The 13,735-nt window shown below is 31.6% G+C and overlaps 1 protein-coding gene across 1 annotated transcript; it reads right to left on the reverse strand.

The window, feature by feature from the left end:
• Positions 1 to 6,261: 6,261 nt before the first annotated feature.
• LOC114193835 (probable ribosomal RNA small subunit methyltransferase B) lies at positions 6,262 to 13,393 on the reverse strand. The gene is made up of 17 exons (XM_028083782.1): positions 13,143 to 13,393; positions 12,980 to 13,042; positions 12,737 to 12,891; positions 12,150 to 12,260; positions 11,825 to 11,890; positions 11,359 to 11,442; positions 11,184 to 11,270; positions 9,809 to 9,900; positions 9,647 to 9,707; positions 9,354 to 9,413; positions 8,985 to 9,045; positions 8,514 to 8,621; positions 7,996 to 8,114; positions 7,842 to 7,913; positions 7,652 to 7,737; positions 7,312 to 7,408; positions 6,262 to 6,910 (listed from the first exon to the last, which is right to left on the reverse strand). Exons 1-17 carry the CDS (start codon positions 13,279 to 13,281, stop codon positions 6,779 to 6,781), a joined length of 1,593 nt encoding a protein of 530 aa, XP_027939583.1. The 5' UTR covers positions 13,282 to 13,393; the 3' UTR covers positions 6,262 to 6,778.
• Positions 13,394 to 13,735: the final 342 nt, after the last annotated feature.

Genomic DNA, 13,735 nt, shown 5'->3' on the forward strand with positions numbered 1-13,735 from the left:
TGTTTATGCTTCAGAGGTGAATGCGAGATTTCAAAAGGGGTTTCAATGGAGGATTTGGGACATTTTAGAAGAAGGAGAAGGAGGTTTGAACGAAACGAATTGGAGAATTTCGATTATTTTGATTTAATTTTTTTATTGTAAGCATTTTATTTACATAAATTAATTAAAAATTTTAAATTTTAAAACGCCTTAGATTCAAGAAAAATGATGCGTCTTTAATAAACTATATTTAATTCAAACACAAAATATAAAATGTATGTAAATAGTCATTTTTAATTATAAGGAATTACATTCTCAATTTAACCATTTCTTGTGGTGAATTTAATAAATAATTTAATATACAAAAGAAGAGGAAGTATAATAATAAAAAAAACCTTAAATATGTTTGTAACAAATTCTTATTTTTATTTTTATAAAATTCATTCATACTTTAATAAATTAAAATAAAATTTAACTAATTTTATTATTTAATGAAATGAAATTTTAATTATATATATATATATATATATTAATTAGTATTTTACAACTCATTTATCTATTTTATCTTTAGTTTGAGAAACCAAATTCAAACTCAAAAAGGATTTAATAATTTTTCACTTTTGGTAACCCCTCTTAAAAGAGAAATTAAGTCTCACTGATGTTTAAGACAAACAGAATTAGGAATGATTTAATATTTTTTTTAATATATATATATATATATATATATATATATATATATATATATATATATATATATATATATATATATAAGATGTTAATTGTTGCAATTAAACAATTAAATTTTTATTTTGAAAATTTGTTATAACTAACTTCTTGGTTTAAACTTTTTAGAAGTGTTGTAAATATTATTTTGAAACTGATAAGTTTTTTTTTTTTTTGTCAATTACGAGAAAGAGTAAAATTTCAAAATAAAATAATTCATTTTCTTCTGTGGTGAAAAAAAAAAAACAGTTCAAATTAATTAGAGTTATGAAAATTAGTTAATGTTAATATCAGGATATGCTTATCATGTTATGAAAATCGACTTAAGGATTAGGAAAACCTGATCCAGTCATACTACTAATTTTTGTCCAAATATTATAGAATTTATTTGATCCGATATTTTTCTTTTTCTTTGTGAATTTAATATAACAAAAAATATGAATAACCTATCTTACTGTGATAAATTTGTATTGTTTTTAATTAAGCTGAATAAACATTCCCAAATACAAAAATTAAGTTATAACTAAAACCCCATAAATAAATAAATATTTTTAATTTATGCCACATCTTTTAGGCTTAAATATATTTTAAGCCTTCGTATAAATACAACTTCGTAGAGTTACAACGGGTCGGGTTGGACACGGATAGTGCCTATCCGCAACCTGATCGTAAAAAAAATCTGTCCGCTATCCGTCCGATTATTCGTCGAGTATCCGCTTAAAAAATATTCGTGGATATTTTTAAAACCCGTGAGTATCTGTGGATACCCGATACTCGCAAATATTTTAAAAAATATATATATTTTATAAAATTTTTAATATAAAATTATAAAAATAAAACATAAATAAAATTAAATTTTAATTATAATTAAATTTGACATAATAAAATATACTGTTAATTTTAATTTTAATTAAATTTAACTTAATAAAATATGTATTAAATTTTAATTTTAAGTTTTTGCGGGTACGGATAGTATGATATCCGTACCCGACCCATTTATAAACGGGTATTAAAATATCCGATACCCACTACCCATGGATAATAAATACCCGCAGGTAGTAATTATCCGCCGCGGATTTTATCCGCAAATATCCAGGAACGCAAATATTTTTGACATCCTAGTTGTAACCTTCAAGACAACTTTCAAATTGTTGATATAATTAATTCATTATTAAAGTGCTGACAAAGGAAAAAATATATATTAATCAAGACAATAAAGAACATTTGAAATCAAGACATTATTTGTTATTTTATACAAATCAAGTAATTACAGCAAAATTTATTCTGTAATTTCTTTTAAAAATGTTAAAATTCAATTTAGAAATCCACTATTGTTTAAACTGTTCCCAGTGTGTAGTATTTCAGCAGTCTCACGATTCTTTTCGCAACAAAACTTTTTCTACTTTATATATATATATATATATATATATATATATATATATATATATATATATATTTATACAAATAATAAATTTTACCTCAAATTATCATTATCCTATTATAAGACTTCACACGTGGATAACACAAAATTTTACAAAATAAATTCAAAAATTACAAATTAAAACATGTCATGTCTTTATAACTTTATAAATATTAATAAAAATGATAGAATGGAGTCAAATTTTAAAAATTTAAAAATTATTTGAAACAAAAATAAAAAATGAGACCTACTCATAACTCTTCAATTAAAATACGAATGAAAAGAATAATTAATTCTAGAAGGAGTTATAATATTCTGACATAAGCACATTTTGGAGGCTAAAGAAGACAAGATAAAAATTTAGCAAAAATCTTGACCAAGAAGGAGGAGAATCTTCTTAGTTGTATCCAGTTTGATTTCCCTTTTGTTGAATTTGTTTTACTTTGGTTGAAAAAGTGTGATTTGAAAGAGCATTTGAATTTATGCAGAGTGGTATTAGTTAGACATATAGGAAATGTGAGTAGTTTGAAAGGGACATGTTTATAAGCAAAGGAAGGTGAGGTAAGAAAAACTTGACATACCTTGAAAGGTATAAGACATAGTGGTGCATCTACTGTTCCAGCAAAGCAATTGTCATGTGAATGTGATGATGACAGAGGAAGAGAGAGCACACTCCCAACAAAGCCAAACACTCCTTTAACCATTCTCGGGTTGTGCTCTCTCTCTTCTGTCAACATGAGAGATCATGTATCTATCTCATCACAATCCCACCAATAAACCCTTCAACACATGCACTACCTGTCCATTTTTTACATGCCATTCATCATTCATGCATTCCTATCAGACCATACATCTACATTTATTGATACAGCATTTTCATGTGCATCTTTTCTCTACCAAACTAACCACTTTTTTCCTACTCTATTTTTCTTCTTCATGCACATACTATATTGCTTTCTCATTCATTCATTTATGCAAAATAATTTTTTATTATTAAATTTTGACAATTTTCTCTTACAACTTTAGATGGCATCTTCTAAGTAGTTTTTCGTTCTTTTATTTTTTTATTCCCAATATTTTAAAACCACTTAGAAAATAACACATGTTGTAAGAGAAAGTTATCAAAATTTAGTAGTCAAAATATCATTTTCTTTGGTTTATTCACCCACCATCTCCTATTTCACACCATCTATACATGCATATCATTATTACATTACATTGATTAAGGACTTTGTAGAGTGTATATCCTCTGACATCAAGTCAGAAACAAACTAATTTTTAATACACACGAATCTAATAATAGATCTTCTCTCATGTTCAACAAATATATGTTTACATTTCATTTTTCTTTCTTATATCTCTGCATATTTTACTTAATACTTAATTGAGACGGGAGAGTACTTTCTCTAACACATAGTTAGGTGAAATTTGAAAACAGTACTAAATTGAGAAAACAGTCCAAGCCATAAATAATCCTGGAAAATATAGTATACATTTTTTTTTAAAACGTTTTTCCAATGTTGGATATACTCAAATAAGAGAAAAGATATGTTATCTCTGATTAAACCTGTTCTTAGAATGAATCTTAATCAAATACGGTGTGTTCTATCGAAATTTGCTTGATCTGTATAGCAGTAAATTCATGTTTTACTTTTTAGCCTGATTCAAACTATTAAACAATCTTGGATCTTATTTGCGAAGGAGCGAGAAAAGAAACATGTAGGGTAGGCTACTCTTAAGGTGAGAAATTAGACATGGTTCTGGTTTTATAAGTATATTGAATAAGTATAAGTATATGCATGCTACAAATTCTTTAGGAGATGATACTGTATATGCACACAGATAGATTATTAGTACTTTATATAGATGCTGTATCTCATGAATATTGGACAGTTAATTAAGCATGAATGAATATGAATATTGAACAGTTAATTGAGCGTGAATTCACCTGCATAATGATTTTCTTTCATCCCAAATCAGCTTCACCAACTTAAGCTTTTCTCCTTTACTGCACAGGTAGGAGAGAACTATGCATGATATAGGTAGGAAAGAAGTAATCGAGGGATCGTAAGAATATAAAGGTCCACAGTGAAAAAAAAAAAAATAGAGAATGCAAAAGCTTCTGAAGATGGAGTTATGGAGAAGGAAGATGAAGACATTTTTGGTTCATGAATATGATGAAGGTTCAAGAAGGAAGGGAGTAAAAACGTATCAAACAAAAACTCTATCAAAGATGAATATGTAACCTCAGAACCATATTGCGGTTCTTATATAACATCAAGCTCATTCAATTTGGCCCATTGTAATATATATATATATATATATATAACTAAACTTTTATAGGTGTAATAAATGTAGAGATGTATTCTTAGGAATATCACCTAAGTAATTAAATGCTAACTGATTTGGTTCAATTTGAAAACGAAATTTATTTGCATGAAGTTTCTTTTTTTTTTTTTATGTATTATTAATTAGTTTTGTTAAGGAATTTTTTTATTAAATACTTCTTTTTGAAAATAATGACAATTAATCCTAAGGAATTGTCAAAAAAGAGAGTAAATCAAAGTCTCATATTTAACATTTCCTCTGTTTCTTTCGTGTTTTAGTGTTGCTGTTGGTTAAAGTTGCTTGACAGAAACTAAGAACTGTAGTAACTTTTTATATAAATGAAGTAGTTAATGTGTCACTTTATTTTATTCCTTATAACTCTATATTTATAAACAATTGCTTCAAGACCTTTAAGGTAAATTCATTCAAGGCATCAAATTTGAGACGGTGGAGGTTTGTGAAAAGATGACAGTGAAAGTTTTGTACTGTTCGACTGAATCTGTCACCTGTGTGTCGTTAGTCCAATGAATCAGATTGCTGAATAAGATCCTAGGTAGCATTTTGCTTGTATATGAAACGAGTTTAACTTTTATCAGTAACTTTGTACACATTTTTACATTGTTAATCAATAGAAAAGTATTTAATGACTATGCATGGTTAGTGCAAAAATGTTCATATCATCAAAGATGACTAGTGGATCATCATTACTATTATAAGAAAATTTCAGATATGAAATCATTTATTCTCTTGAATGGTAGCAGTATTAAGAAGAGAATACACTGTAACATATCCCTTGAGAGAGAGAGAGAGCAACCAAAACTCCATCTTGTGGACCTGGATTCCTGTTTTGGTGTTTCAAATTAATGTCAGGGACCATGTTGTGTCTCTGTGATCTATGCTCTGTAGGGTTTTGGTTGTGTTCACTTGTGACTTCTGAGTATAACAGAGAGGATAATAGTTTCCATGACACGTTGTGGACATGCACAACAGTTGCTGATGCTTTTCTCAGTCATAGCCCTATGCATGGCAATGCATAATTCAGTGTTGCTTTCTCTTTATCTTCATTTTCCATGGAACAACTCATCACACTCATCACAAGCACTCACATCGTTTCTCCAAACAGGTGTTAACATATTATTCACCCTACAAAGCTATTTTCAGAAACAAAAACTAACCAGAAACAAAAAAATTTGAAAACTGCATTACTACTGTCATATGATAAAAAAAGCCAAGACAAAAACAAAAGTAAAGACACTGCCAAAGGATACCCCACTGGTGAGAAACGCACGTTATGCCTAAGTAAAGTTTTTTTAAACTTGAACAGAATATTGTGACACTAGAAAACCTTTGGCATTCATTTCTAACTTGCATTTCTTAATCAGTCTTTGCCATGCAACTTTTTGTTTGAACAAAAGTTACAGCTGCAGCTATAAGTGCCTATGTATAGCATCGTCACAGTAAAACTAGTTAAGTGTATTAAAAACTAAACCAATACAACAGAAAATCATAAAATATTATCAAAACCAATTTCTAGCTGATGTTTTGATCTATGATTAGTCTTTTTTCCTTAAATATTCGGTTTGATTCAGATTAGAAATCAAGGATCAATCTTATATATGATATCTATAATTTTATAGCTAATTATCAGAGCATTACAGCAGACAATTGCAATGTAAGTTAGCTCTGAATATTAAAAAATTGAAATTATAAATAGGTCAATGATTGTAAAGAAAACGACTCTCTATGATATACTTTCTCGTTATAAAATGTTTTAAAATAATACCAACCTCTAAAACTAAATTAAACTGTAGTTTGAAAAATTGATTTGGTATGATTCAGATTTTATATTAAATTAAAACCGAATCAAACTACATTATATCTGATGTTTGATTCAAATGCCTTTTTAATACAAAACTGAACTAAATCAAGCTACAAACACTCCTAGAAGACAACATTCCAAGGTAACATTACTCTCAAAGTAATCTCCTGAAACTGCAGTAATTATGCTGGAGAAATCTTTGAAGCTTGGACTTTCCACTCAGAAATCCTATCCGTACTTGTTTTAAGGATCATCAGTTCATCATTCTTCCAGAGTTCCTGGTGAAATAGAACCTGCTGACAATCTCATTCTTCGCATATCTTTGAGGAGAAATCAGAATGCCTGTTCTGGAAGTGCAGTATCCCACTGCAGGGTAAATGCTTGATTTCAATTTATGAACACATGGAGAGATATACCAGAACAGCCACAACTCATAAGCAGCCTCTTCATTTTTCACCAAACTGTATATATTTGGCGATAAATCCACAAAGGATTCCTTCCCAGAAGTTCTATGGATCACGTACTAAACGAGCAGCAAAGGAACCATCTAGTGAATGTTTAACGGGGTTAGAGAAAAAGAAACCACTGCTTGTCACAAAATCAGGAGGAACAAATCTGTCTACATGATCAATGCGGAAATCCTGGAATTCAAATAATAGTAAATTAGCAGTTGAAAGGGGAAACCAAAGTACTGATCTCCAAAGAGAATGATATGCATGTTGTTCCTGTTTAATTCCTTCTGCTGTGTCAAAAACTCAAAATAGAATCAGACAATCATGTCCTAAAAGGTTTACAGAGACCTAATCAAAGACATGCAGAACATTTAATTTCTATAAACTTCCAGTAACTCCAAATGCTATTCGACAATATTCCTGAAACGTAAATAGCATCCAATTTCTCTAAAGAAGCCCGTCACCAAGCTTAAAAGGAGGATTTATCATTTATAACATCAGCTATAGTAGTGCAATTCAGAAAATGAAAGAGTATTTTATACAAAAGATTAGAATATTTGAATAGATTAGTGAGTAGTGATAATTCTTACCGGATGTCTTACAAGAAATGCAGCCACCCTGTCATCGTTCTCTTCAGGATCTATGGAGCATGTACTGTAAACTAATACTCCCCCAGGTTTTACCAATCTAAATGTGCAAAAATAATGCATTAGGGAAACAATCTACCATTAGTTTCATCTACTACTACAGAGATTATTTCGAAATTAGTATACTCAAGTTTTCATATCAGCATACAACAACAAGCCTTGATTGATTATGCAATAAGCAACCAGCATGTGAAGCTTTTTGTCACTTCATTCAATGTATTCACTGGACAAAAGATAATGTACAGAAACAAAGAGGGAACATCAAAGGGAATCTCCTGCTTACTTGGATGCTGCATCCAGGAGCTCATCTTGTAATTTCTTCAGTTCTTCCATATCCTCAAGCTTCCTGTTCCAGCGCAAGTCCGCTCTCTTCAAAAGCCGAGGAATAGAAACAGATTAATAAACAAAAGGGAAGTATACTGAATAATTTGTGAGAACAATGACAATGAGGAAACGTATTTTAACACAATCACCTTGGATAGAACACCAAGTCCAGAACATGGAGCGTCCAACAAAACTTTGTCACTCTTAAGTTGTCCATTATCCTGGGAAATCCAAAAGAAAACTAATGAGAAATAATTAAATAGCAATTTCAGAGTTGACACTTACAGGGAGAAAATAACATACAGTCAATGTGCGAAGATCAGCATGAATGGCGGTAATGACACCATCCACTTGGTGCAACTTTGCTGTCTCTTTAAGAATTCTCAACCTACCACTATTTACATCAACTGCAAATACCTTGCCTGAAAACACAAGCTTTCCTTTTATTCTGCTGAATGGAAAAATAAAAAAGCAAGAAACTAGTATATCAACAAATTAGTAAGTTAAGTTAGAACATTGTAGACAAAAACAGTCTCATAGCCAGAATGAATGAAGATCGAAGGAGATTATTATCTCCAACGGAGAACACGACTTCTGCTACATTTTATGGGTGGATCCGTGGGGAGAGGGGATCTGAAACGATGTTCATGTTTTACAAAGCTTTTATATTTCCAACTCCCAGGTTCAAAATATTTAACTCACGAAAACAATAAGTGTCCGAAACAAATCTCCTCGAAAGAAAAGGAAAGAAAATATTTATGAGCGCATCTGAAGAAATTGAAATTCAATGATTTAATAAAATATCTTAGACGAATTAGTACCTTGGCCACTTAAATGAGAGGCCATGTAGAGGGTCTTCCCACCAGGAGCAGCACAGCCATCGACGATAGTTTCACCAGGTTGAGGATCCACAACAGAAATTACTAGACCTGTAACCAAGGATATGACACACTGTACGATAATCCAACCATGCAAAGTAAAAATTTCTTTAAATTCAAAAAGGAAAATAAAGACCGGTTGAAATCTATACATTGATTAGCATATTGGGTAAAATAGTGCGTGTGTAAATGCAAGGCCTTTGGTCACAAATTCCATCAATCACAACAAAATCTTACAAAGAAAACCAATATAGGAACATGAATGCATAAAATAATGTATTATGCCTGGTGGGTCATCTAGCAAAGCAGAGGCCAGTGGCAGTGTTCCAAGTGAAAAGCAAAAGAGGAGAAAATAAACTTTAGATATTACTGCCTTATATGAATCCCTTCTATGAGAAAAGATGACAGGTTGACCTGCACTTTCGTCCTGAACTGAACATAAACCCTTTTTGAGCAGACCAGCATGAATGACAATCTGAAATACGAGCCTATAAACAGTCAGCTTAAACGAGAAAGTCATGCTTACTTCATAAGAGCTAGTAACAGCAAAAACAAATATAACTCCAATGCCTCCCATGTGAAAAAATATAAAAGAAATTAAAGTAAAAGATAACCCAAAGCAAGCAAGTATTTAGCTAAAGCACAATTACACAATGTTGAACCTAATAGCTATTATTACATAAGGTAGAAAATATGCATATAGTTCAGTCCCAATGGTTTTTCTCCTCTAATCAGTGTTTGACTCCATAGAAATTCATAATACTCGCACAAGGAAATTCATACCTGCAACCCAGTTTTGATACGAACAAATTCATCTAAATACAATGAAAGCTTGTGTGGGACCTGAAACTTAAATCTGTCAGGAAGACGTTGACGATATAGAGTAAAAGGTAATATACAATTGTATAGTGCAAATGTAACATGAACTTCTGCTCAAACCTGATGAGAAAGAAAGGAATTCATTGAAAAAAATGCAGAATTTTATAAATGTACAAAAACATTAAACAATAAAAATAAAATAAAAAGCAGATACTGTGATAAGCAAATGCCACATTCAATCATGACAGAGGTAGCACCTTCAATTCATTAAGCTGTGCTACAAGGTCATCTCTTGAAAAACCACTTGCACGATTTGCTCTGAAATTATCATAAAAATATAGCTTGAGTTCTTTATTGCTTGTGTATTTGTGTTACATACTACCCATAGCTCTGAAATTATCATAAAAATATTCACTAGCCTTAAGCTGAAACTGGGCTCACTGTTGTTCCATATCATCAATTTAATGGCTTCTTCCTGGCCGAGATACTTTGTCCATCTCCTTACCATCCACTGCAAAAGGAACAATAAGAAAATGTTTCGATTAAATTTTACTTACCTTAGTTTGTTGATAGCAACTTTAGTAAATTGCGAAGTTCCTTTTGTTAACCTTTACATGTTAGTTTGGTTAAAAGAATACTAAACTATTCATTATACAGTGGTCCTCTTCCTTCCCATGTAGGATCCCAAATATGCCAATTGGAACCTTGGGTAGTACTATTGGAGTAATATATCCCTACTATACTTTGCTTTATAGAAAAAGTAAACTAACATGGTTATGCCAAATAAGGTAAACAAATTTGTTCATTGTTATAATTTAGAACAGAGAAAGGAAATTAGTGGTTAGTTAAGTTAGAGGGGTTAACTAGATAGAGATAAAGAATATGAGGATGCAAGAGAGATGGGGACGTTTTATGTTTATCAATTGTAAACAAAGCATTAGCTTTGTGTAAAAGGGTAAACAGTCTGAGGAGAGATTTATCTCCTTTTTTCTGACCTCGAGTCCATAATCTTCACTCTCTTTGTTGATGCATCCACTTCTTCCTCCATAATGATTTTTATTTCTCTTGCTAACCTCACCTCATTTTTTGTTTTTTCTCCACTACAGAGGGTGTGATTCTTCATTACCGAACCTTCTTGCATCTGAGAATTTTTCAAACGAACACCTCAGGTAACTTACTCATTAATATTCTAACTATCTTAACTTACGTCTCTTCTCCTTATATCCTAACAGAATACTCTTAAACCTCTTCTTGCATATAACAGGGATAGACATTTAGGATATATTTATCTAGGCATTTGATCTTAGGTACAGCAAACTTATGTTTGACCAATGATACTAACCTGAGAATATAAACAACCAAGAAACCACCATTCAAAGTGAGAAACATTAGATTTTAGTGTACTGTATCTAAATTCTGAAATACAAATTCCACCTTCTAAATAAAAAGTTTATGGCCTTCAACGTTAGCCTATTAATTATGTTTTGATAACAACCACAAAATATTAAGAAAATACCAATAGCATAGCACTTTAGGTATGCTAGAGCATTGTAGAAAATGAGTACAAACTAAATAGTTCCAATTCTTCTTTGTTGAATTTTTTGTTTACAGACATTTTGAATATCTTAAGCTTATACCGTACCCATACTTCAATGGAATAGAGGTTATTGCTGAGCACAAAATAAAAGGTTTTATGCTTATCGGTCTCTGATGCAGTGATTCCTACTTCTGAATTTTCCTAAATTAGAATAACGACTTGAGGTAGAGAAAAAGTGAAAGCAGTAAGTCACTCACAACTGGATGTGAGTGCAGAGTTGCCAACGCACGTGCTTGAGCACGGTCATCACCCTCCACTTTGGGCAAAGGAAGAGTACCGTTCTCCTGCAAACCAAACATCAATGTATTTGATAAAATTCTTCATGATTTCCCACTCTTACAGTTAAGATATTCAATATACAAAAAGTAAAACCTTAAGCACAACTAGCTTTCGGAGGATTCCGTTGACCATGTTGCCAGCCCCAGGTCTGAGAGCAACTTTAGCAAGCTCCACGTTCTGCATTTCATACAGCAGATTCATACTACAACGAAGAGAAGGTTGGACTATAGTATTGAACCAAAACCTCAAAATTAACCAGTCAAAATTACAGTAACATGACTTCAGAATTTATTTACAAAAACTAATTATTCAGAAAAAGAAAAAAAAAAGAAATATAGGTTGAATTTCAAAACAATAAAACACGTAAGCATAACACATCATCTCTACCACAACATTAAACAAATTGAATTCAACAAATGAAAATCCTTTGCAACTATAAATTTAATTCATATCCATTATTCAAATTATAATCTTTATGATATTTTCTCAAGCCTTATGAAATATGAATTGAACCAATTCATCTACTAAACAAGAATTACACATGGGCCAAAAAAAGTACCTCATCTACAACAGCATAAGGTGGCATGTCCAATTTGACAACCTCATAGAAGCCAATTCGTAGAATCTGAACCAATTAAAGTACTAAGATCATTAATAATGTCCAAAGAACATAAGTCAGGCTGATGAATGTTTAACTACACCATGTACTTTATTTCAAAGATCCAGCAGAAAATCTTTAATGGGCAGTGTTCGACGAAATTAAAAAAAAAAATGTAATTTTGCTCTTTTCTTTACCCTCTCTCTGTTTGTGCTGTATATGACGAATTCAATTAGCCAGTGACTGAAACAAACATGATCGTAAGAAATATAGAGCTCAAATTCACCTGTAAGAGAAGAGGTTCCATGCTAGATATATCTTTATCATGACATAGTGAATTGATCAGATGATCAAGATATCTTCTCCAGCGAATTGTGCCACCAACAATGTCTGTGACCTATGTAATTTGTAGTTCGAACAGAGAAAAGAATCAATAATTTGTTGATGAAGTAATATGAACAGGTGTTTAGTTTAAAACTCAAAATACTTCAAAGTTTCAGCCTAAAAAGGACTGATAATACTCTGGATTTTGCAAAGTCTGATCAAATAGGAGAAATTGGGGGAAGTAATCAACGACTAATTTGAACTGTAAATCAAGCATTATACTCGTACAGTATGCTTAATCTCAGATGAAGATAAGCGATCATTCGATCATTCCCATATACCACTTTCACAAAAGACAACAAAAACTCATTTATATATTGAATTATTGATATGAAAATAGAAAAGTTGTTGCCATTGACCAAAGCATCAATCTTGAAGTTATTAGATATTAAAGAGAATATTTAAATATAAGAAAGAAATAACATTTTGCACTGTAAGTTATGAAGCAGAGCAGAAAAAGGGTTCAAAGTGATAACAAACAACACTAACCAATCTAAGGTCGTGATGACTCAACTCCCGAGTGCGAAAACCGAGCGTTCTTTGAACATACCCCATCTCGTTTTCACCAGAACCTTTCCCTTTCTCGTTGAGAAGGTCAGCAAAAGCACCACCGAGCTCAATTCGCATCAACCTCACCGCTGAAACTACAACATCGACAAAACCAAACCAACAAATAAAAAACTCCCCTTTCTTTCAAAGCACACACGACGATGAGGGAAAAAGTAGATGTACCAGCTCTATGAGGAGAAACCTCTAAATTCAGCTTCTGGGGTTTGAGCAAACGTTTGCCACTGCCTGAAAGTTTCATTTTTTTTTTTGCAATAGTGAAGGAAGCATTGAATGAAGTAGAAGCATTGTAGCAGGAAATGAAAAAGCATGCTTTGTTTGTCGTTACCTTTGGAAGTGGTGGGAATGGATATGTTGGTGCTGCGGCTTCTACGGGGAAACTTCAATGGCTTGGAAGAAGAAGATGATAATGCAGCTTTGCGGGGTTTTGCGGGGACAGGTAAAGCCATATACAGCACCTGCGCCATGCTTAGATTCTTTCGACCTTCGATTCCTAACTTCGTACTCGTTTCTTTGGCTTTGCTATTTGGATAATAAAGGTTTCTTCTTCTTCTTTTTTCATTTCAAGAATAAACCATCAAATCAAAATTCCAAAAAATAGTATATAAGCCATGGAATTATATAAAAATTATTATCATTATTATTTCAACTTAAATATATTTTATCCTTAATAATACATCATTTGTTAAACTAGGTTGTGATTGGTTTCTTCCTTTCCCATTTCAAGTTGTTCCTTTTTTTCAACTCGCATTCTCTATTATCTACACGACGACACATTGGCTAACGCGTTACATCATAAACCAAATAATTCTCCCTTTATCCAAAAACACCATTTTCCATCCTAAATTTTCTCCTCTTGTTCTTGGTTCATCTCTTTTCTCCGGAAAATCGTTCATCATCGTGTTCACATCGCTATGTGTT

Source organism: Vigna unguiculata, chromosome 8 (assembly GCF_004118075.2).
Source record: "Vigna unguiculata cultivar IT97K-499-35 chromosome 8, ASM411807v1, whole genome shotgun sequence".
Taxonomy (NCBI): domain Eukaryota; kingdom Viridiplantae; phylum Streptophyta; class Magnoliopsida; order Fabales; family Fabaceae; genus Vigna; species Vigna unguiculata.